At 44.7% G+C, this 25,958-nt stretch overlaps 1 protein-coding gene across 1 annotated transcript; it reads right to left on the bottom strand.

Annotated features, from left to right (window-relative positions):
• Positions 1–1,461: 1,461 nt before the first annotated feature.
• On the bottom strand, positions 1,462–24,910 carry LOC141743822 (glycerol-3-phosphate acyltransferase 3). The gene is made up of 12 exons (XM_074588814.1): positions 24,670–24,910; positions 14,329–14,401; positions 8,774–9,044; positions 8,201–8,275; positions 7,604–7,693; positions 7,307–7,400; positions 6,774–6,889; positions 5,241–5,296; positions 4,675–4,760; positions 4,016–4,144; positions 3,465–3,544; positions 1,462–2,629 (listed from the first exon to the last, which is right to left on the bottom strand). The coding sequence occupies exons 1-12, from the start codon at positions 24,811–24,813 to the stop codon at positions 2,503–2,505; spliced, it is 1,341 nt and encodes a 446-aa protein (XP_074444915.1). The 5' UTR covers positions 24,814–24,910; the 3' UTR covers positions 1,462–2,502.
• Between the last annotated feature and the right edge of the window lie 1,048 nt (positions 24,911–25,958).

Genomic DNA, 25,958 nt, shown 5'->3' with positions numbered 1-25,958 from the left:
ACAGATCCTAAAAACATTACAAACTCCATTTGGCTTTCCAGACAACATTTCATTACAATGTCATTGTATTACCTTATCGTCATCATCCTTTGGTTTAGCAGGGCTTTTTTGCCTTAAAATCCTGTTTTACCTTAAGCAAGAAGCAAACTGCAGTCTTTGGTTTCCCAAACCTCAAAATCCTGTTGCTGTCAACATGTGCACCTAACAGGCCATCCCCGTGAGCACAGTTAAGTCTTCAAGAAACACTGCACGCAGTTCAATTACTGATGATCAACTCAAAAGCAAGAAGAAAGCAGAAGGAGATCAGCCCATAAACTGACTGAAGATTCTTTTAGGAATCATGAATTTAAGCCTTCACCAAAACAATTCTTGTTCCACCTACAGAGAAATACATCACAATCCATACCTTAGAAGAAATATTCTATATGTACATACCCCAGTATTTATACATAATAGATTAAGTGTGTTACTTAAGTTATATTTTATTTTTTGTGTGTATGCACGTGCACACATTGCAGGCATGTTTTTAAAAATTAAGTTGTCCTTACAAAGCCTCCTACCTTGAGTGCAATCCAGGAAAGCTCAACCTTACAGCTAATATCGGTAAATTACGGCAAACACATTCATTAGCCCAAAGCCTGCACGACCAGCTCATCTTAATAGTAATAACATATCTCAGTTCAAAGTTGAACTGGGTTCACATTAAACAAAGAGCCTCTTGCTGTGTCTCACTTGTCTTACCACTCTTTTAATATAAAGAAGTTTGTTCTTTAAGGCCTGCTATGAAACATGAAAGCATTTCTTTAAGAGCCCCTTCCCAACGTTTTCTTTCAAGGTCACATACCTCCAACAGGCTTCATGACCAGATTTCTGAGACAAAGTACAGTATGCTGTATGCCTATATAATATTCAATGAATAAATGTATTTATCCTTGTCCTCATGGACTGAGGAATAATGGAAAACAGATCAGGAACCCTTTTTTGGGAAAATATGCTCCATCAGATTTTTAAACTTGATTATCAGCTGTGGAAAAGCTATTTACTTTTTTTTTCAGCATTAAATTGAAAATTGCTTTACTACAGGAAAAGACTACTCACAAATGAACTCAAGTTTGTTACAAATTTAGAAGCTCATAGTTGTCTTCCCGTCGACTGCAGATTCATTAGTTGAGTCTCCCTGACGTGAGCTGATGTTGTAACTTCAAGTTCAGTCTGCATGATGAATCCCTCCTACTCTAGACAGGACAAACACTAAGCCATGTATGTTTCTTAGAGTCCAAGGAGGGTGGGAGTAGAAGGGGCAGAAAAGGAAAAAGTCAGGTTAGAAATCAGGTAAGAGCTCAATTACAACTGTTTCTTTTTGTCACAGTGACTGAAGTTTCCATGACCCTAATTTCAAGTTTTCAGGAAACATAACTTTTATTACAGGTGTTTAGAGAAAAGTATAAATGCCACACAAGACCCATTAGAAATATAGAATTTATTTCTCTTTACATTCAGACAGCAATATATTGTAGATTTGCACATGCCACGTCTTGTATCATAGGTGACTTATGGATCCTATGTGTATAGTTGTGATAGCTATTGCTAGCCCAGATCAACACAAGATGTGTTTCTGGAGTAGCTCTCTTGAGATCTTTAAGCCATTAGCAGCGATTTTTGCGGAAGGGTAATCTTGAAAACCCACTTCATAAAAACTCATCTGTCATAGCCTACATTATCCAGCTGCTTACTGTATCTTACCTTCCTTTAAAGGTCCAGAGCTCAAGAAAGCAATTTCAAAAGTAGCAGCGGACAGGGAGATTGAGGACTTGCCCCTAATCTTCCCTCAGGCAACGGTTCTCAATAAAGGCAATACCATGTTATAAGGCCACCAAACTCCTCATGGTCCGTGAACTGTGCTTTTGGCAGGGCAGCTCCCTTCCCATTCTCTAGGGTCTATAGACCTTGCTTCCTTTCCCCGCCTTGCACATCCAGGTGCAAGCTAACCAAAAGAGTCAATGTCACAGCTCTGGCAACATCCTGAAACGTGTTATTTAAGTCACCTACAACTAAAAGACTGTGAGCAACAGGAAGAGAGACAAAATTTTGTTATGTTTAAAGCTTCAAAGGACCATGAACAAGAGGTATCTTCACAACCAGTGTCCTGACAGCATCGGTTCAGTGTACTTCCCTTCATACTTACAAACTCAGGAAAAAACACGGTGCTTTTTTCCTTTTGTCTCTTAACTCTCCACACATTCAGCTAGAGAATACCAGGAGCTGCAGTGCATCATCACATGAAGGCAGGGAGGGACAGGGGAGTGAGAAGAGAGAAAAGGGAGGGAGAGATACAGAGACACTGCCCTTGGCAGGCTCTGCACCAGCCATACAGAGAATATGCATACGCGTCATAAGGGATTTTGTTGCTCCAGTTTTTGTGTTGGTTGTTTTTTTAGATTGAAAAAAAACATTACTCCTGCTAAGGCTGGTTGTGCAAAATTAGTTTTCAAGAACCACCGTTCAGTCTGACTCTGTTCCTGTAGACAGACTTCCTACTGATCCATTTCTCACTAGCATCTTGCTGTAGTTTTTCTGCTGTTCTTCTCTGAAAGTGTCTTTGACTTTTGCTCGTTTCAGACCTCCATCCCTGGAACAGAGCAAGAGAGAAAAGTAACCCATCATGACTGTTACCGCTGTTGTTATCAAACTATGTATTATTTTAACTATCTTGGTCAACTCTAGAGTCCTAACCTGAAAAGATTACACAGAAGGCTTTTCTTCAGACTTCTAGAATATCCAAGTTTAAGCATATTTATTACAACATTTACCTTGAGCCATAATGCATATGCAGCCCAAATTTTGAGTTTAGCCCATTAAAGGGGCCTACTCAGGTTGGTAACAGATTACAGCTACCACAGAAATCTTTGCCAGCCTGGGAAGCTATTTCCCTAGACTGCGGAGGCAGTCAATCTTGTGCAACACCATAGCTGTCTCTTGCCTTACAGAGGGCCAGCTAGGCCTCATAGTTGAATCTTCTTGTTCTCTTCATCAGAATCTTGCTCTCAAGTTTGTTTCATACAGTCCTATGAAATCTAGGCATTATGCTGCTACTTACTGGATGTGAGATACCCACAGCAGAAAGCCTCAAGCCCTGTGTTTTTATTTTTTGTTGTTCATCAGTTTTGCCAAGTAATTTCACTTCCGCTCTTTAATCTCAGCATGAGTCTCAACATGAGAAACAACTGTGAAGAGACCTTCTTCAAAAGCATCAAGCCTTTAGGTGAAACACACTGCTACATGTTCCAAAGACATCATGCATCTTTTTTATTTTTACTTTCACATATGTGCATGTAAGTTACTCCCTTGTTTTCTCTTGAGTGGAATAAAGTTATACTGAATGTTTACTGTCACAGAGCTAAGGGAGGAAGCACCTCTCTAACAACAGAGAGTCCGTGAAGTCTAACAAGTATGGCATCACTCACCAGGGAAGTTCAGTCAGTCCTCCTTGGCGAGCAATGGCTGACTTCACTCTGTTGGCAAACTGAACAGCATCTTCACCTTCCTTCAAGGGTCATAAATTCAACATTAAGCAGAGAGAAGTGAATTGAAACAGACTTCCATAACTCTTTTCATCTGCTGCCTCATCAAATTAGCTCACTGACAAACGATCTGTCCCTTATCATGCCAACATAATTTAATGTTCCAATGTGATAATAATTTAGCTCATTTTTCCCCTAAAGCATTGAAATTAGGGGAAAATTTTGCTCCAACAGGATGGAACATTAACAGCAATGCTACTGTGAATAGCAGTATATTTACTGCTATCCTTTGCATATTTGATGCACTGCTGATGGTACCAAGCTGCATCAGGAAAAGCTAAGTCCAATCATACAAAGTCAACACTAACGTAAGTCCAGTATAAAACTCTGATTTGGAGACATGGGGCGAGTAAGGGTTTTGGCAGGGGGTGGGGGGGAAAGTAAAAAGAGGTACTTGCAGAAACAGTTAGGTTCTTAAATCAATGCTAGATTACCTCTCTAACCATTGGTGGCATGTACCACACATTGCAAACAATGGCCCAGCTGGTCATTATTCGCAGCAGATAGCTCACGATGTTATATTTGCTGCTGTTCCAGAATGCGTCTCCAAACTGAGGATCATACTGTAAGGGATCACAAAAAAACAAGCGATAAAACCCTTTCCCCACAGACCATCACAGCCTGTCTCAGAACTGACATGGATGCTTTCAGTCACATGCCAGAATAAGAGAAAATTCACAACTGACATGTTTGCTTAGAATGAAGCTTTGGAAAAATTAGCCTGTGCTTATTAGTGCTGCTTAAAATTACACAACAGAACCAGCAGCAGATGTCACCCATTTCCCCGGACAGCCAAAAGAGCTAAGTCTGCTGTGAGCTGCATGCTTCTCTTCCCTTCAGCACTGGAAAGGACTAGCTTGATCTTCCTTCCAGCTTTCTGGGGTCACCCACTAGATCCTACCAACCAGGCTCTATGGGCTGAAAGGCTTCACTTTCTCATTTCAGCCACTTACACTCTAGGAGTCATCCCCAGCATGTAACCAATTGCCAGAGCTACTGTGCTTTCATTAGCAGCTGTACTAAGACTGCTTCCTACCACCCTGACAAAAACAGATCCCAAACTTTGAAACAGCAGCCAGCTATTTCCACTTACTTTGATTGCAACAGGATAGATTGTCCCTCCTATTTCAAAGCTCCCCTTCTTGAACATCATCACAGATGTGTTGTTTATGCAGGTACCTGTCCAGAAAAGACACTGAAGTAATTCTTTCACACAGCCTACCACATTTCAGTAGCAACACTACATCAACATACAGGTCTTACGCTCACTGAGAAGCAAATGCAGGCACTTTATGGGCAAGTTAAGCAATTCTCCCCTGCTTGCTTTCATTCTTTGTCTTGTGACTGACTCCCTGAATGAAGCCAGAACATGGGTGAGACCAAAAGCACGACACTAAGGTTAGCACAGTGAATCGATATGCACAGGGCAAAAGAAATAATCTTCTCATTCTTCTACCTACAGCTTCTGCCAGGAGACCCAACAGCCAGGGACAGTATTGTGCTGTCTTCATGTAATCTCATATTAAAGATGAAAAACAGGAAGGCCCTAATAAAAATCTATGCCCGAGATGAAGATACATTTGAGGACCAGAAGCCATAAGAAGAGAACAGGGATGACATTCACATTGAATGGAAATAAGACACAGTTCGGCTTCTTACCTTCTGGAAAAATTAAGATCGGGAGCTTGCTTTTATCTGCCACATGTTCCCTCAGTCTGTGGAAACAGAAGGAAAGCTTTAAAAACAGCTCCTTTCCACTCTTCTTTCCCCAGGCAGGTGGATCAGAAATATCTTCACATGTAACACGTTTGTTTGAAACCAAAGCCTTTTACTGGACGCTAATCTGCACTTGCTTCTGTGCAAGCCATCCCCTAGGCCCCTGGAGCATTACACTGAGGCAACATCCTGTTTTCTTTCCTCCATATTCTTTTATTAACAACTGCCAAGAAAGACAACAAGTGTATGCTATTAAGTCAGTCCAATTAACTCTGATCAACTCAACCTGCAAGAAATTGCCTACAAAAGAAAAAAAAAGTCACATGCAGTGGTCCACCCAGGCTCTGCTTACTTAACAGCAGATTTCTTAAAAGAAGACCTGAACACCTACAGCTCACACTACTTGAATAACACTCGGCTGACTTGATGAAGCTGTCCTGCTGTGCAGAAGCCAATGAGGTGGTGAAGAAGTTATGTCACAATGAACCTAAAAGTCCTCTAAAAATTAGGAAGAATTTCTGTCACTGTACTACAGTGTTCATGGGTATGCCTTTGGTGACATTCTACAGAAAACTACCTTTGTAAGCAGCTCAAGTTTATAACTAAGCACATTTTTGCCACTTACCCAAATATGCAAAGCTTGTGAGCCACTAGAAATAACAATTTCGAATGATGTCAAGACAATTTGTGTCGCAGAAAGCTCTTTTTTCTCATCAGTATTTCTCTTCAACAGACAGGCCCAGAATTTGAAGAATCTTCACATCCTTTCAAAATGCATATCCAAATCCATCAGACATTAGCTATTATGCTGATGGCTACTTGAATGAGGTGTTCTGTGACAGTCTGCTGCAATCCAGACCTTACCAGAACCTTTGGTCTGAACCACATCACCCTGTATAAACTTGCCAAGCCTTCCTTGGTGATCCGGGAACCTGACATTTTGACCTCAGTCCACTGTACTAAAGTCCACCCAAGCAGGCATATTTGGGTCATTCTGAATGCTCCAGTTTGCTGCATGCCACCCTTCCAACTCACTCCAAGAACTGCTGTTGAGCCACTACTATACTGACTACTTCCACTCCTACCTACATCTATCAATTTGCAATGCCCTGCATCATTCCAGCCTAAAGTCGAATTAAAGTGGAATTACAGATAATTCATATCCCTGTGATTAGCGGTCATAAGCAACAGTCATAATTTGGAACAGGACAATTAGATATGACTCCTGCTAAAAGATGCTTTCACAAGTCAGCTTTTTGCCCTCTTGAGATCCCAAGGTTCCAAGTTCCCTGTTTCCCATTGCAACCTCATCAGCTTTCTTGGGCTTCCATCTTTCCCAAGCTTTAATTCCTTAACTCGGTCTTTGATCGTTCAACGACCCTTCAGGGATTACACACCCGTCCACGGTCCCTCAAGCACTAGTAGGTACAGGCATTACACCAGCACTGCAACGCCCGGCTCCACGCCTCACCTCACCTTTTTGTCACTAGATGGCGGTCTTTGATTTCCGAGCGTTCAAACCAGACGTGAGGACAGGCCTTGACTGTGGCTCTCTGAATAACTCCCATTAATCCACCGTGAACCTGGCCGACCTGCAAGCCCAATGAGGCACATCAGCACATGGAACACCTGCAAAGCAGAACTTCCTCTTCCGATTTCCCCTCAAAAATACCCAAACACACTGGAGACTGCAAACCGGGATTGGGCAGTGCCCACAGAAACTATTAAAACACATTCACTTGAAAAGGATCTCAACACATGCATGGAAGCATCTCTCACATATTTCACCAGATGAAGAGCCTAGCATTGACACTGACCAGACTACTTCACCAGCATGTAACTTGTGGACCAACTTCAAGACAATTTACACTTTTCCCCACTAATGCCCAAGTTAACATCTCTCCTGTGAAAGTTAAAAACTCAACTCCACAACCAATACCCCACAACCTTAACCTTTCCCTTTCCTGCTCTCTCTCCCTCTGCTGTGATCATCATGGAAGTCCTCATACCATTGCATAGCATCCATCATTTGTCAAAATGATCGCATCTATCGGTGATGTGTGGTTGGCAACACAAATTCCTCCTTTCTGAGGTTTGTTTTCCCTGCAATTACATAATTTTTTGTTAGGCTAGTAGGGTACTAAGCACCACATCACACACACTAGTTCCATAAAGCTGTCAGGTGAGTCAGCATCCAGCGTGACATTAATCTGCATGTCAGGAAAGAGCTGCCCCATTTCAAATGGGATACTCACACGCGTAGAAGCATACGCACGCTTTTGCTATCCTAACATAAGCTTACTTACTTGTTATGGTAATGGATAGTACCAGACAGAGCTCTGACAAGGATGCGGGAGCATGTGAGGTGGACCAGTTCACTCAAATAGTTTTTCACACTGAAAGAAATGACAAGCATCAGGAGGATCCTGGAAAGCAGCCAGACACACATGCAATATTCTCCATCCTACTCAACACAACTCAGGGCTGATGTTTTCCTGGTACTCTGGAGCACAGAGGGATATTCCCAACTCTATGACTCACTTCCTACAGCAGCTCAGCCAAGACATGTAATACCCTTGGTCTCACTTACCTAGGCAAGGCTGTCACCCTCTCACTGGGTATTTTTTTTTTTTAATCCCAGCACCGTTACCTTCCCTACAATGCTCCCTTTGAGCCTCTCATGCAAGCAAGAGGAGCCCATCAGAAACCACCAACCTCAGTGTGAAGCCTGGAAAGAAGCCAACCTCAGTCCAAGTTCAAAATGCCACTAAAAGCAAGGCCACAAGACGGAGCAGACTATCGGTAGTCTAACACTTGTAAAACACGTCCAGTCCCAATCTTGAGCTGTTTGCACTGATACAACTTGGCAAGTTCATCCCTCACACACCACACACACTACCTACCTGCTGTTTGGCAGCTGTCCTACCGCTGTTGTCCCCACAATCATTGAGGTAATCCCAATGGCAGCAAGGGTAAAGCTACAGACAAAATACACATTAAATGAAAGTAAGCAGTTTCGCTCTTTTTAATATCACTTCTCCCTTTAAAATGGAAAGGGATGGCAGAAATTCAATTATTCCTCAGATACTTGACATATCCAGTTCTCTAACACAGTAATTCACTGGCATATTGTTCAAAATCATGGTCTGGCAAAGGCGGCAGATTCAGACACCCCAATGCATATAGTGTCAAGGAGTTTCAGAGCTCACCCTACTTACACTTATGTTGCCAATAGACATGACTCAGGAGAAGCATTCACAGAAAAGATAACCACTAGCCCTAATCTACTCTACTAAAGGGCAAGTTAAAATTTTCTAAGTGGCTTCTTAACCATTCAAAGGAGAGTTTAACCCAGTTCATCTTCTGTATCTGCTAACACTGCTTTTGGGTTAAAAAAAGTGAGATAACGTTTCCCAAGAAAACACACATTTATGCATTCCCAGACTGACAAAATCCTCAGCAACTCATGAGCATACCGTAGGGGCAGCAGGAAGCAGTACCGCACTATAACCCCAATGACCCACACAACAGTCAGCCTCAGGCTGATGTAGTGGAAGTTGACATTAGTCCTTGTGAGGAGATTCCAGGAGACCAGCTCTTCAGAGGAAAACCTTTGCGTGACTTCATCTTCCACAATGGCCTCAAACCCTTTTCTGCAGAAGTAGAATATGTCAGAGAATTCAAAGTCCACTCGATGCAGACGCGCAATTTCTTTCTCCATAGGCGTTTCATCTCTTTCAATGATACCTTGGGAAGGAAAGGGTAACCATATGAGGAAATCATTCTATATATAAAGTCATCCTCCAAGTCACTTGCTGCTCTGCATTACTAGAGAAGACAAGTTTACTGCCAGAGCCCCTCCTATGACAGCAGGATCAGATGGGTAACTGAACACAGCATACTCTTCAGTAGGCCAGTTCTAGCTTCCCTTTGCCCCATAAACACCTTGAGCAGCAAATATATCAAGTTCTGTTGCTCACTGAAGGTGAAGCAAAAAGGCAAACCCTTTTCCACCATCTGACAAGCTCTCAACTCAGCAACTTTATCCAAGACCACCTCATGCTTCCAAGTGAGACCTTGGCCTTTCCAGTCCCATCTCTTAGTGCTTTGTGTTTTTAAGGGCATTCAGTATCCTCCATGGAGGCTTCCCTGTTCCCTAGGCCCATCTCTTGTCAGACATTCTGGTGTCCCGCAACCACATTCAGCTGAGACGCACTCTACTACTACCTGCCAAAGCCCCAGACCACAACAGCTACATCCTATCTGTGCACAGACCAGCTTTGAACCAAACACACCTCCCTTCGCAGCACAAATCTCTTCTGTAAATACAGACAGGATCCCACTATTTTTAATTTTAAATCAAACAAAGAAAAAAAACCCAGAAAACACAAAGTCAGAAAATTGTGCCTAGATGTGCCTTGATATAATTTAGTTTGGAACTAACAGTTGTGTTTCAGCTAAACTCTGCCCACATAATGCCTGGCAACAGAAGAGAAACCTGGGGAGTTCCGAATTACAGTACAAATAGCAAGTATTCCCTCTCATCCCTCCTTTTTGTTTTTTATACTTATGGTCTGATAAGCACCAATTTCTCACTAGAGCTCTCAAAGGCAAGGACAAATTGTGTAAGCTAAATATAGAGATCAAGTAGCTGCTTTCTGGTAGGCAAGTCTGGCTCCAGAAATTGATGGCTGAAGAAATCTAGAATAACATTTAACCAGAACAACCATCCCCTGGGACACTCAACTAGGATTACAGATGTCCAAGTTCAGGATGCCACTGTCAAGACACCCTCTGACAAATTGCGTAATCTCTGTGCATCCATGTTGAGATAAAAAAAAGGAAATGAGGAAGCACTCAACTGTTTCAAGCTACTAGACATTTCCCCACAAATGCACATCCCACAATGTGGAAGTCTGCATCCCAAGAAGTCTTGACAGCAGCAAAATTTTGTGAATATATTTGCTGTGCCAATCACACACAACATTTAAATTACAAGTGACATGGAAAATCTTTGTATTGCACTGTAGTGTACACATGGGATAACACAAGAAGGCCCAAGATACAAGTCCCACAAATCACTGTGGTAAACACTAAGTGCAACATGCAAGAGATGTCACACTGCAGCAAAACCTATTAGCACCTTCAGTTCTGAACTTGTCTGGCACAACTCGCAATTCCACCAGCAGACCGTCTTAGTATGTTGTCCTATCACTAGCCTGTAACTATAAATTGCTAATATGGCACACCCGAACACCCACATGCCCCTCAGGATCTAAATTACACAAACATGCGTCACATCAAACATTTAGCAGGACAGACTACACTTTTGTCATAGTTTAAACCCAAACCAGAGCTCTGGCTTGTGGTTCAGTTTTTCCTCTCAGTCAGTCCCTTAAACCTCTAAGCTGTGAAACATCCAGGACTGTAGGTGAGTCAGCCCAACCTGCTGCTGCTGGAGTGGGAAACAGGTCACAGCCAAGAAATTGGCTAAGGGAACACTCCAGCCCCCATCACATGAGTACCACTCTTCTTTCCAGTTCCCAGGAGAACTGGGAACACTTCCTCCTTATCCAGCCCCCAGCTCAGCATCAGCCAAGCAGCTGGCTCTCCTGGGTCCTGCTTTGTGGCTGAAACCAGCCCAGGGTTCAAGGTTAACACGCTGCTGGCGCAGCTGCAATAGCATGACTGTAATGTCTTGCCTCACCAGCCTGCACTGTCATTGTCACACGACACCCGCATGCACAAGCTGCCTTGTAGCATTGGAACAGTCTACTCTAAGCCAAGATCTCAGCAGCACCTGAATTTATTATGAACAGAACTAAACATATGCTCCTCAGGTGATGTACTTAGCCTTCTTGTAATCAGAAGTAACATTTAACAGCCTTTAATCCCTTGGCCGTGGGCAGAGCTGAGTTTGCCAAAGACAGCTAAAAGGCAGCATTATGGAGGAGTACAGCAAACATCACTCAACCAAAAAAAGCTGTATCCACAGCTTTACTCAGTGTCAAAGCATAAGCCCTAAGCCTTCAACATACTCAAGTCAGCTAATTATACCAGGCTCAAACTTGACACCATCTATCGACAGTCACACTATCTGCATAAGATTTTCTTTTAGTGGATATCACTTTCAAAACTCTGACTTAACAGCATTTTTGTGTTTTTGAAACCCACCAACTAGAAGAGCACTGCCTTTTGCCACAGCCAGCAACCACACTGACACCTGAGAGTTGGTTATTCAGCTGCAATGAGATAGACAACTAGCCTCCAAGTATCTGCTCAGACAAGAGCTACCATTGGGCCCGGCACATAAACACATTGTCCTCTAACAAGGACCTTGAGGTGACAGCAACAGGTAATTCCCCACGCAGCAACTACACCAGCCAACATTTTTCTTGGGACACCTTATCATACCACCACAGGGGCACCGGCTGCCATTTCTGCCAACAGATGCAAAATACACCAGATTTGGTACTGCAGAGAAAGGTTATGTCTCTTCAGTCATGCTTTCTTTTGTCTGCCTTATTGAGGGACACTGGATTTTAAGGTCTTTGGGAAGGACCATTTTTGCTCTGCCTGGGAACGGGAAAAGTTGCCCTTGCACACACATCTGCAATGCTCCCTCCCATCCTGACCCACCTCGTAGTGAGGACTAGATGGGCAGGAAAGGTGAAAGCGGTGCTACACATTCCCCTTCAGCATATAACATGTATACGCATACACACACATAGACACTTACCTTTACCCTGTTTTAATCAGCTACTCTGTAATTCATTATCACTTGGAATTTCTCCTCCCTCAGTAAATATTGTGTAATGCAATTGGGCCTCTCCATCTGCTCATGTTCTGTCACCTCAACGGATGCCAACTTACATACTGCACTGTTAGACCTACACCTGCCCTTGCCCTCAAGTACTTTCATCCACTACAGGAACACAGACTCCTAGCAACAAGAATAACTCCTAGTAATTAGTAATTACTCCTAGTAATTAGTCCCATGCATAAAAAGCTCCCAAAAGCAATATACAGAGCACAGCCTGGCACTGCTAACTCCATGTCTCCCCTGCTCCCCATACCTTCTCAAGTATGGAATAGTTAGACTCCATCTTACTACAGTAAGAGCCACCTAGAGTGCAGAAAGGTTTTAATTTTAATTTCAAATATAAAAGGACATTAAAAAGCGTGCTTCAGGCCACCATTGCAATTGTGTATCCCCATCCATAAGACTGCTTGAACATAGCCTGCATGCAATCATCTATATGAATTACCTCAGGCCATTTTTACTATCACTAATCCTCCAGGCAGTGGAGTGCACCCAGATTAGTCCAGGTTCTGAACAACAGTACTTAATTAGCACTGCACACCTCTCAGTCACACAGGGAATAGGTACCAGTAGCTTTACTGAAAGATATCTCAAAGAACATGATCTACTAGCTCGGTCCTCTCTCTCTTTACCTTTCTTTTCCAGAGAAGAGAAAACCACGTGCCAGAATGATCACATGTCTAGCAAGACAAGAGCTCCTACTGTGTGGCTAAAGCAGCACAGTTGGGTCTCTCGCCCTCTCACTGACCCATGACTTGATGAGACACTATCATCTCTACAGGGAGAAAAAGGATATCTTGCTGCATCGCTGACAACCTGTGAAACACAGATAGCAGGGCACTGACATTATTTGCAAGGATCACTCACCTTGCCTTCCTGCCACCGCCAAAACACCCCTACAACTTTCAGGACACTTGTGAGCGATACAGGACACACTTTTTCTCAGCCCCTTTAAAGTCAACAATTAAAAAAGACAAATTTTAACCTGTTTTAAGAGCTGCTGGGCAGCACCTCCAGTTTATTATTACAGGTGGTAACTGACAGTTCAACCTGCTACCATCGGAGTCTGTTTCATGCCTGGCCTACAGATTGGTACTATACCAGTGCTTACAGTATTGATAAGGATACTCCTTTGGAGATGAAAACACAACCAGTTCAGCAGTTCAGTCCCCTTTATTGTATCTCGTTCACATGAGCTAATTTGTAGAATCAGGTAACAATTGACTTGTCTACTAACTGGCAAGCAGGTCCTGTTTCCAGCTGTGCTGCCTAATGAGGGAGTACACAGAAAATGCTGACACTGCTGTCAAATGCAGTCAGAAACTCACAAATCAATAGCAATACCAAGGAAGTCAAGAATCTGGAGAAAACCCAAATGCTGACTGCAACGCTTTGTTCAGCCTTCTGCGATTTCCTGGGCAAACAGACTGCTCTCACTGTGCTTACAGCTCGAAAGCCTTACACCCAACTCTGACCTAGTACAGCCTACCACGACACAGAGTATGCGTTAAGATATAGTAAAAGAACTCATTTCAAAATTAGGCTAAAGGAAGAAATATGAAGCAACTCTTCAGCTGTCCTTCTACAGCCAATGAGCATAAGTAGTTCAACTGGCAAACACTGAGGTAATTCCAGGGGCCAAAAGGTGAATAGTAGCAGACTGAAAAGAGGGAACAAGTATAACACTACACACTTCCATTCAGCAGTCCTACAACAGAAAAAGCACTGAGCCTGGGAAAGAAAATTGCTGTCCACTAAACATTCACATCACCTCAGAGATTATTAAGTGTACTCTGATGCTGTTAGGACTGAGATAGTTGACCAGCCACCCTCCAAGCAGTGACCTAAAGACAGATTTCAAGACAAAAAAAAAAATTAAGCTCATTGTAACTCACAAGTTTCTCTCAACTGACAGTTTCCATCTTATGCTCTACTTTGTTTTGTTTAACTTAATGTTATTTCATACCCTTAATTTCTTCATCCCCTGGTTTCCGAACCATTCAGTACAAGCCAGTAAAAGAAGCATTTCATTCTGCAGGAACAGTGCTCATGCCAGTAGCATTGCAACACAATTCGATGCAACTGCTAGCTTGTAACCACCCCACCTCTTCTCCAGTTCTCTCACACACACATCTAATGTCTCCATTTGAAAAGGACTCTGTTCTCCTACTTTAGTCTTATCAATTTGACTTTACCCCGAGCTCTCACCATTGGCAGCAGGAGTCTTTAGCATCTGTGGCCGTGGCTTTTTGACACCTTTTTCTATTCGTATGGTGGCCCACTGTTGAAGAGAAAGAAAACATTAATTTCACAAATGTAGTATTCATTTAAGAAAAAAATCACCTAAGAAAGCAACAGTTAATCAAAGATAGGTTGTGATTTTCAAAGAGTATCTTCATCAGGTTCCTCAGATATGTTGAAACAGCTATACACAGTTCCTCTGAAGAAACACTGCCTCAGTGTACTTAATAATGAAAAAAACACTTATTGCTAGTGAGTGCTTCCCAACTCTGCTTGCCAGTGCTCAGAGAGCCAACTCAGTGCTTCAGAGATGTTTCAGTTCCAGTTCAGATACACAGACACCAAGAGCCTGATAAGTCTCCATCAGCCTTGCTACTTGCACACCAGCCACTGAGTCACAGCAGCACGGGAAACTCCAGGAGCTGAGCTAGACAACAGACTCTGAGCACACACCACACACGTTCACAGAGCCGACAGACACATCACAACTCAGTTTGTCTCCTTTCAGAGTAGTTTCACCATACTGAAGCAAAAAAAACCCAAAAAAAACCCCACACACTAACTGGGTTAAGTCAAACTAAGGCCTGCACACAGCTAACTTTGCTAAAAACCAAAAGAGCATTTGCAGTCATAGAAAGTGTCATTTAAGTTTGGTCTCAGTCCAAAGAGAACTGCACCCAACATTTTTCCAAGCTGAACAAAACTGAAGTATCCCTTGACTCTGCAACTGTTCATTTCTTGGCATTTTAGAGCTCTGAGCACCACAGAAACAGGCTAAATCACCAGCCCTAGTTGCATAGCCGCAGAAAGCCCCCTCCCCTGCTCTTCGGAAGGGCTGCTAGCTCACTGGGGTTAACCTGCTCTTTTCTAGTGGGTGGGCTGGGAGAAGGACATTGAAATAGTGATAAAGTAAGCTCTGCTCTCCAGCAAGTGTCAAAGCTTCACAGCAGCTCCACACCCTGCAAACCCCTGTGGCAGAACCACACAGGTGTCAGGAAACTTCCTCTCACTTCCAGACCTGAATGGGCTGGAGCCAGTTTAACCTGTTCTCAGGCCAAAAGGCTTTCTTGACCTTCAGCTGACTCAGTTCCACACAGTGCTTTCAAATAGCACTTCTACCTCCTATGTCAGGCTTCATTTTTACTGAGTTAACAATTACAACCCCTTCGCCACCCCAAAGCCTGCCTGTGATGACAGAGTAGCCCTTCTAGCCTGGATTCTTCCTTTCCCTACATGGCAGCTTTGCGAAGGGATGGAAAGCTCAGAGGACTGACTTTGTGGCTCCCCATTACACACACTAATTCTTCCCCCATGAGACTTAATTCTATTTCTAGGAATACTGTTATAATAGGCATTTCCAAGACAGACAGGTGACCTGGCAGAAAGGAGTTCATGTCAAAAGATAAGGATATTATCCTGTTCAAACCGTAACAACTTAAACAGTATCAAAGGCATACTTTGTTTTAACAGCATACAGATGGTCCTCGCTGGTCTGCGCAGAAAGGACCCAGCCCAATGCTAAACCATGCAGTTTCCAACTCTCCCCTCCAAGAGAACTGTGGGCCATTTAGGATGCAGTTCCCTTTTGAAGGGTCAGTATTGTGACTCATGGCATTATTTCCACCACATAGCTTCCCAGGAACAGCCAGGACTGCTTACTCTACAAGGTCTTGCTGAATCACAACCTCTCCTGACAATATATTCACTGATTTTCTCAGTTCTACTGCTGCTAAGGCAAGAGCTATTCCAGAAACTAATTTTACCTGTAGGAGTAACTCAGTACTTTCCAGCTACACATCATCCTCAGCAGTGCTATGGCCATAAAAGTTCTGGGAAATACCAAAATTAAACATTGTTCAAGGAAGAAACTATTCATTTCTACATTTCTTCTACTAAATGGATTTGAGGGTACAGGCAGACCAGCAAATCATTCTCTGACCAGACCTGAACCCCTGTATTCAACGAATTAAAATCTCCATAAGCAGGTAAGTAACTTATTACACAGAAGAGTAAGAACATACTTGGCTAATGGTCTCAGCTAGCTGAGAAAGAAGTTTTCACCTTCCAAATACTCTCAAATGGGTAAATCAAAACCTAGCACTGCCACTTTTTGCTTTACAAAACCCGGGAGAACAGTTTCTGTTTGGTGCTCAGAAAGAGCATGCAACACTCCCTTCACAATGATCTTGCTACAGAAATCCTGCAGTTGCAAGTTTACGCCAGACAGTGTCAAAAAGTTTGAGCCTCAGCACAAGCCATGAGGACACAGGCTATTGAGACATGCCTTTGTAATGCTCCAAAGCTTGTAACATCCTACTGCACTGCAGCAACTTTTGACACTTCGCTATACAGAGGAGGCAGTGGACTGCCTACAGCAGACAAAAACTGCAGGGTCATGTAACCCAAGTAAGTTTCTACTGCTTAGACACATTTATCTACTCTATCCATAAAAGTACATTCCTGCTTCGAAAGTGGTCTGACCTTTGGCCCACAGGTTCATCTAACTCCAGAAAGCTGCAGTACCCCACCTGGGAGATGGGGAGGACAGGGACAAAGAGAAAGACTGAAGAGGATAGTTCTCTTTACCCGTGCCTTCCCAGGAGATGGGAGCCCCGCCACAAGCTTGACACCATGTTGCACTAAGGTTGCACAGAGCATTCCGGGAGACCGCTGACTTGTGCTCCACAACTCAATAGTTGAGGCAGTTTTACTTTTGGCGACAGATCTCCCAGGGGATTTAAGTGTGCTTCATAAGAACAGCAAGGATGGGACCAGCTCCCCCTCTTGCCGCCCTCTTGCCCAGGAGCCTTTGGGCATTCATAAGGGCCCATGTCTACCAGATGCTACAGCAGACCAGGTTAAAGTCCTCTATGCCACCTTTCTTCTTCCCTCAATTCATCATATTTCCAAAAGCTACGCATGTTCCAGTAACCAAACAGCAAGACATTTTTGTTTAGCTTTACTTAATCTAATCCGTCCACTTAACTCTCAGGCACCCGAAATAAAGGGACTATCAAAGCCAAAATTTGACCTTCAATCAAGTGAAAAGCTTGTTTATAGCCAGTTTGAAAAACAAGAGACGCCACATGCAATAGTGTGAGTAATTTCCCTTCCTTCCCGCTAGCTAGGGGTTTGCATCATCCACTGCCTTTTCAGCTGGTTCCTATGCTAAAGAGCAACTTTATGCTACAAAGAGCTATCACAATGTAGGCTGGTCCATCCCACAGAGGGGAAAATAATGTATTTGTGTATTAGAGATCAAAAAGTATGAAACAAAACTATAAGCCATTGCCTCTGTTCTACTCGGGAAACAAGCAAAAAGCAGATTGGCAGGTCTTTTGGATTTATCACTTACCAGTAACACTGCCACAAATCTAAGTGGCTTCTCCCAGCTTGCAAGCTGGTGCTAAACTGGCAATCTTGAGTACCTTGGTGCAGACCCAAATCTTTAGCAAGGATTCCTGAAGCGATTTTGGGGAATGAGTATAAAACACCAGGCTCCTGAACAGATTAAAAATACTTCTACAGATGGGGCTACCCACTGAACTAACACAAAGTTTAGAAAGCAGCGTGATCACAGAAACTACACAAACATCACCGCGGTCTGATTTTTGAAATTTTGGTATTCCATCTGCCCAAGACGAAGTAGCTTGGACACTTTAATCACAAAAGGCACAGTCCAAAGATACCACACTTCACTAGGCAAGGAAAACATATCAACCTTTCCCTGAGAAGGTTCCTCATAGGAAAGGCTTCTAATTTATCAGAACCTTAAAAAAAAAAACAAACAAAACAACAAAGCAAACACACAGCAAGTTAACAGCCTATACAAAATGGCCAAAACATCAGTTTCACTTATGCATCACCGAGCAATTCCCATGTATGTAGGACTTTGAGAAAGATCCAGTTAGACCTCAGAGGCAAAGAAAAATCACACATTATTTACCAGATGTCAAAAAAGCTTATCTCCAGATAAGGAACTACCTCCAAAGCCAAGCTTGACATGTTTTTTCATGAAAGCACATGTAGCGATATTTTGTTAGGATCAATCACAAGTCAAGTTCTTAGGAACACTTCAGGGACTCCCTGCTTCCCTAACAGATAGAGCTTTGCCTTTCACCCGTTTATCACCTTTACATCACCACTGGCTTAATAGCAATGCTTGACGATTATTCAGAAAAGGAGAAAATTACTGACAATGACTGATATCTGCAATCATATGGTGTTCCCCTTTTTAAAGGCACTGTCAGGTCATGTTCAGAGCAAAAGTTTATGTGCTAGTTTAGCTGAGTGCTCCTCCTTGGACACTCTCCAAACCTCAATAACAACAGAAAGGTTTCATAGCACCTCCCACACAATACTACATCGTTTAACACAACAAAATCTGCATGCCAATTATTGGGTTGTTTTGTGGGAGGAGGAGAGGAAAACACCACCACCAAGAGGAGCAACCATTTCTGAGTGAGGGCAAAAGGTCCTTCGTGGTCTCCCATGCCATCTTTTCCTCATTCTGATGGGACATCCTTGTCACTGCCTCCAAGCAGCTTTCCAAATTCTTCCGCACACGTGAGTTGTATATCAAGTCCTTCTTGGTGGACAGGTATCCAAAGAACAACAGAGAGTCCAACTTCAGCGGAAAATACCAAGGGCCTCAGCAACAGGAATGCCAAGCAGCTGCTTTTACACCAGCTTCACAAGCTGTTACTTTAAGGTAAGCTCTGAATACAGCTGCTGGTTTGTTTGGGGGTTTTTTTGTTTGGTTGGTTTTTTAAACAACATTTGCTTGTCAACAGTATCAGAAATCCCAGCGATCACACGCTGTGAAACTGAGAGCAGCTTCAGGTCAGGGTTGTTGACCAAAAAGATGCTGCGTTAATTAGTGCTGCAACCACCAGCAGAGGGGTAACCCCAAGCTCTGCCAACCTTACTTATGTGCAAGGAGCCTTGATTATTGAATCTGTGGAAAACATACATAATGGCCTTCCACAGGACTGGGGCCTAGGTTAATACAGCCCAGAGATTTACTTCAAGATTATGTAGCAGATTTGCTAAAATACTATTCTGAAAGCCAGTCCAAGCCCTGTAAACAAGGGTGCATCATTCACATCAGGCACATCTCCAAGACATGCTTCTTGTTAATGTCTGAGCTGACAGCCTTCGGAGTTACCCTCTCACTTCAGAGCTCTCCAGTTCTCCTCTGCCCAGCAGTCCTTGAAGGATACCAATTACACACAGGCCTTCACTGACACTGCGCAATGACATTAGTCAGCAAAGCTTGCTTCAGAGGCCAGTGAGTTACAGAGGAAACAGGCAAAAACCCGCAATGATTCACCTATTTATTAGCTTACACATTCTCCTTTTCCCTTCCCCGCCCTTATACCCAGCACCACATGCAATCCTGATGGTGGTTCATGAGAAGAAACTGCAGCCTGGCATACTTGGGACAGGCCATAACAGCCCATCCCATCTAACCTGCACAGCCACAACTTATAGTTTGACCACAGGCACCAAAAGGTCCTTTTTTTTCCCCACAGGTATATTATTCTCAAGTTTAGGTCCATCCACATCACCAGGGTCATCTGCAACACAAGTACCTTTGACTTCACCTCCTAGATACCAAATAATGTTACGCCCTTGTCTAGCAAAAGCACGTTCCTTGCAGGGCAGCATAATAAGCTATTATAAATTGCTTCTGTTACAAGGGGCTGCTACTAAACCCAGATGGATCAGTTACTGGACATTAAAAACACCTCTAACTTCAACCATCTGTTGTGCATTACAGCACAACTGGCAAAACTAACCACCCACGAAATGCCTTCTCTGCAAACTGCCATCAAAGAGCCTCCAGACCAGCGGGTGGGAAGGGTCCTGCATTCAAAGTGCTTGCAGCCATCAACAAACCATTAGCCCAAAATACACGATAAGGTGATGTTAGTTTATAGCCGGGCTGCTTCTTAACAGAAGAGTGACCTAGTAACTTCATTTCCCTCAGGCTAGCTCATTTCTTAATATTTCACAAGTAACATGTACTAAGTTTAAAAATACAAGACAGTTTTCCCATTAGAAAGAGCAAGCAGGGCAGTCTGTACAAGCACCGCTGACAAGTCAACCCTGCTGTATCAGGGAGCCAGGCACACCCCGATGGTCATAGCAGACTCCAGGGGGAAAAAAAAGTATTGGAATTAGTTCTTAACAAGGTGAGCTGCAATCTGTCAAGTAAGGATCGTCACTCAGGGGGCTCATCTCTACTGCCAAATATATAGGCATACATGCTAAACTAGTCCTCCAGATTTTCTACAAACTGATGGAAATAGAGAAACAGATTGCTCTGTGGTACTGGCTGCTCTGTGGCCCTTAATTAAAGATAAATCACTTCCTGAAATGCCTTATTTACTTCCCCACTGCTTGGCAGGAGACCTCAAATGGCATGCTTGCAGGTGTCTTAACCCCAACTCATAAGTGGAGCTTATAAATGAGGCCATGGACTGAGACAAACGAAAAATGAGACTGAGAGGTAAAGACAAACTACATTTAAAATTGGAAGCTATCTGGCAATGTTTAAAAACAAACAGGGAGAAATGCAGCACAGTAATGTTCACAAGAAGCAGTCCCAAGCATTTCAGTAATAGGAAAGACTTCTGTGGCAAGTGATTCCACAAGCATCAGCACAGCAGGTGACTAGCCCGGACTAGCTCGTCGGAGCAAACACCTGCTGGAGATGCTTTTGTAGCAGTAATCGACCATTAAAAAAAGCCAACATGCTAACGTGGTGCCAGAGATCCCTCTATTAACACTGAAAGGGAAGCTACCGGCAGAAACAAGTGAGCAGTTTCCTATAGACTGCTTAGTTTGGTAAGGCAATTCAGAAGCAAATGGATGTACTTTAAGCAATACCTACATGATGGGGAAAGTAGGTTTTCTAATAGCGAGTAGTCTGCTTGCTGTATTGCGTTCCTCTGGTATTAGCATAGCTGGTCATGCTTTTCTGCTCTTTTTCCCCTTATCACATAGAAAAAAAATACTTATATACTCCACATAAAACTGGTCACCCCTAGTGCAGTACTTAAGGGTCAAATGCAACCCACGACGCATGTTCTCAGCACTGCCATCTGTACGTGCTGCATTTCGCTTAGAAGCATGTGCCTTGCTGAGGCAGCCCAGCATAGAGAAAAAGCCATTGTGCACCAACTGATCTCCATTGTCAGTAATGGCAGATCGTCAAAGAACACTCTGTTCTTCAAAGAAGCTTCTCCCCTCCTTTTTCTTGGACCATGCTTGCAGCACTGGGAACAAGTTTCCGGCCTCCTGAAACAAGCGGGAACAGATTTGTTTTTATTGGCAGGAAAAAAAAAAAAAAAATCAAGCACAAGCCCAGTATCATCCTCAGCTCACTCCATACCACAGCCTAGATGACAACTGAGCACCAGACTCATTTTTATATGCCTTGTTTTATCTGACATGGCAGTGGACCAGCAAACCCGCCACAACAAACTGTAGACTCTCCATCTACTTAGTCCTAGACTACAGTGCCCACATTGACAGACTTGGACCCTTGTAACAGAAAGCTTTAATCTGACAATATGGGCTCACATAGTCACTATGTCCGCCCACTATGCAAATGTGTGAGATATAAACAGGCAAAGTCAGAGAGCAAGTCGGTATTCAGCTGTGGTGCACAAACGGCCACCACTTTGCAGACAGTTCCTGCCATTTAGCACATCAAAGAGGCAAAGGCATCATCAGCGGTGCCATCCAGACTCAACACTCTGCAGGCCCAAGAGCCCACCCTCCTGCAAAACGACAGGGGAGACCGCCTGGGAGATCCAGGGCTGGAAGGTAAAGAGGAAGCTTAAGGAAGCCACTAAAATAACCACTGTGCTGGAAAAGAAACGTCTAGATTTGGCACTTCAGGGCATATTCTAGTGCCAGAGATTGTAGGTTGTTTGTTTGGACTCGATGATCTCAAAGCTCCTTTCCAACCATGAAGATTCGATGATGATTCTAAAAGGTCTCAGCCATCAGAGACTGCAGCACCCTATGATTCAACATACCCACAAAACACACTACTGCTTCTCAGTAGAAAGGCTGCATGCTCAATTCAGCAGCCCAGGAAGTTTCAGACACCCAGGCAACTGCACAAGTTTAGCAGCTATGTATTTAACACTTTCCACTGTTAACGTGATTTTTGGCAGGGAAGAGTCATCAGGTGCAATAACACATATCTTCAGGGGCTCTTGCGGGCGCTGCTTGGAACTGGCTGGCAGACTTATCAGGCTGTCCGTCAGGCTGCTGACCAAGCCAGAATGAACTGTAAGCCAAGGAACACTTCACAACAAAACACTTTCAGGGATTCTCCCCGTGCAGGTATTCTGAGGGTATAAAGAATTCACAGGCCAAGCTGAGATAAATGGATTAGCTAGGTGGATTGAGCTTCTTCACTCTTCCAGCAGCAAGTCCAACTTACCAGACTCTTCTCAAAACACTTCCCATTCTGTCATTGGCTTTTTGTTTTTTTAAAATATATATGTAATATTTATATACAATATAATTATGTATTAATGTATTTTTAACGTAATGAATGGCATGTAATTCCAGAAAGTATTTCACGTAAAACTAATGGCAGCTCTCAAGATAAGTCATTATTTCCTTCCTTAGGCATCAGAAGAGCTCTTACTCTTAGCCTAAGAAGTCACCATCATCGATATGCTGTCAGCTACTTCTCCATACTTCTGAGCAAGACATTATCAGTCACCTCTTGTCGCAACATTTGATGACACTACAAAATAATGATTAATGATCTAAGAATAAAGAATGTAAATTGTGGTTAATCATAGGTGAAGGCAAGTCATCCAAACAAGACTATCTTACTGGGCCATCTGGATTGCTCCCTCAGGCCAGTGTGACCTTCACCTCCTCAGCTTTTGCTATCCAAAAATTTTTTTCCAGTAACGATTGCATCTTGTACCATCTTGTACCAGCAATCCTCATACCACTCAGGGCCCCAGAAAGTACTTGAAGCAGGTTCGTTCTCACCAAAAGCCTTAAAATAATTTCAGAAACATTTAACACATGCCATTTTTATTAGCCAAGCACCAAGGATCTTGAAGGCACTGACGTACATGAGCAAGGTTTGAATGAAAACCTCATGGAAGAGGATGAAATTAGGCAAGACCTACGTTCTACTCACGTACTGATGTATACTGCATTGCCACAGATTGCGCCTTGCATCATTTTCCCTTTAGTCCTTACAACCGCTTTGTTGGTTTGGGTTCCCCCTCCTCATTGCAAAAAAAACATAGTAAAGATTTAAACCAGATCACTTCCACCAGCCATTTTAAAACCCTCTTTCTCAACACCACTGTGAGCCTCAGAGGGAACGTTTTCACACACATATGAACTATGTCCCACCCAGAAAGCAATTCCTTTGCGAGAAGCTCACTTGCCCAGAGAATGTGGGGGAAGATGGCGACTGAGGTGCTGGACACACTCAACTCAGATGGGAATCCGCTTCTCTGAGCATCAGCACTCCTGGCACTTGCTGTCACAGGCGCTGGGAATGCTGCCAGACACTTACACCCTCTTAAGAGCATGACCCGGCACCGTTTCTCTCAGGTGGGGAACAGCTGACACCAAGCAGAGACAACCGCGCCCAGGACATGGGGCAGCCTCAGGTAACAAGGTTCATTTGGCGCTCCCGCAGGTCCAAGGAGCATATGCCAGAGTCTGCACAACCGCTAAATTCATATAGATTTAGGTTTCTGCCTAACGTCTTGAACTCCAAAACTACAGACACAGATGATGCCAGACAGGACATAACCTACCCCTCTCCCCCACTGCCCTCGCTCCCCCAGGCGGTAGGGGGGCAGGCGCTTCTCCAGGCTCTCTCTCCAGCCCTGACAGGGCCTCAGGGGCGGGAAAAAGCCGTCCCCGTGCCCTCACACCTGCCCGCGGGCCCTTCCCGCCCGCCCTGGAGGCCCGCCACCGCCCCGGGCGCGGCTGGAAGCGGTGGAGCGGTTACGCAGAGAGCCGGGGCCGGCCAGGTCTCCTCCGGACGAGGCACAAACGCCACGGTGCGCTGCCGGAGAGAAGCAGCCGGGGCCGGGGGAAGTGGAAGACGGGCTCGGCCCCCTCTGGGTTCCCCCCGCCTCATTTCGGCCCCGGGCGACACCTCACCGGCGTCGCCATTTTGGAGTCCCCCCAGGGCGGCGGGACAGGCTCCGGCGGGCCGCCCCCCACCCAGCCCCGCGCGGTGCGGCCCGGCGAGCGAGAGAGGGCGCCGGGCTTGAGGGGACGGCGGCCCCCGCCTACCTCCAGAGTCTTCACCAGGACCCACATATAGGCCTCGGAGATGCCCAGCGAGATGCCCAGCGCCGAGGGCACCACGATGAGGGCGAGGACCAGCCCTAGCCACACCGCGCCCACCCGCACCACCGCCCACCCCACGTCCTCCATGGCGCCCAGCGCCCGACGCCGCCGGTGAGAGGGGCGGTGCTGCCAACCGCCGCCCTAAAGCCCCGCGGCCGCCGGCGGCCCGCCCCCGGCCCGCCCCGTTCCGCCCGCCCGGGGCCGAGCGAAGGCTGCGGCCGGGCCGGCAGCACCGCCCCGCCCCGCCGCCGCATGACGGCAAAGGGGGCTTGTTATCTGAGCGGCGTTTCTCCACCGAGTGTAATCTTGGAAAGGGGAACGAAGGGTGCGCCTTCCCGAACGCATCCATCCTTCTGGAAGCACAGGGCTAGGGAGATGGGGCTTCTCCTTGGGGGGTGATGCTTGGGGGACAGAAAGTGGCTAAAAACAGGCTACGTCCACGCTAAAATCTCCTCCTGTAGGAAAAACGGGGAGGGCGGCAGTACTGCCACAGCGTACTGTGGTGCTTCGTGGCAGGTGCGTGGGCAGGAAAGCCATGGGAAGCCTGGAAATAGCAGCTCGTGAAGTGAAAGAAGAAAGGAAAACGGGGGAAAGCTCCTGGCTCTATGAACAGTAAAGTAGATATGGACTGCTAAAAAAGCGAAAAGGGACAAGGTGTGCACTTTAGCCTCGTCTGTGTTGTGTCTCGTGCCTTGAGCTGGGAAGAGGGATTCGCTAAGGGACCGTCCCTGAGGGTACCCGAGGGCACATGCCAAGAGAAATAAAAGTTTGTGCAAATCGGCTAGAAGAGGGTTTATCTGCGCGGGCCTGTGCGCAGCAGTCATACAGCACTTGGCATAACACGATCTACACCAAGAAAGCGGTGTTAGCGGAAAGAATCCAAAGTAGAAGAGGGATGGCAGCCTTGCCAAAGTATTCTGGGGGAAGGGAAGAACATTTTCCTCCAGGGAAAAAAGCTTTCAACGTAATGTCCGCATGCATCTTTCATAGGCGTTTCCTAGCAAAGGGACATTTGATTTCCCTCTCCATAGTCAAGAGGTCAGGAATGTATCTAAGAGCCAAGTGCTTAGGATCCAAGGAAAAACCTGAATTAGACTCCAAGGCTTTAAGAACTATTTCCAGGAGAGTCATGTGGACAAGGGCGTTGGATTCTGGCTCCTATTTTTGGCTCTGGCATCTTGGACAAGTCTTCTCTGCTTTTGGCATCTCACCTCTCCTCCCACTCTTTGCCT

The sequence above is a fragment of the Larus michahellis genome, chromosome 5, assembly GCF_964199755.1.
Source record: "Larus michahellis chromosome 5, bLarMic1.1, whole genome shotgun sequence".
Lineage (NCBI taxonomy): Eukaryota > Metazoa > Chordata > Aves > Charadriiformes > Laridae > Larus > Larus michahellis.
This window is presented reverse-complemented; position numbering and strand designations above follow the sequence as displayed.

Excerpts from the sequence above, each read along its gene's own strand:
- LOC141743822 (XM_074588814.1), bottom strand. The coding sequence starts at position 24,813 with ATGGAGGACGTGGGGTGGGCGGTGGTGCGGGTGGGCGCGGTGTGGCTA. Across the intron at positions 14,402-24,669 it reads TCCTGGTGAAGACTCTGGAG|TGGGCCACCATACGAATAGA; the intron begins GTAGGCGGGGGC and ends TCTCTTCAACAG. Across the intron at positions 8,276-8,773 it reads TGCTTCCTGCTGCCCCTACG|CTTTACCCTTGCTGCCATTG; the intron begins GTATGCTCATGA and ends TTTTGTCTGTAG.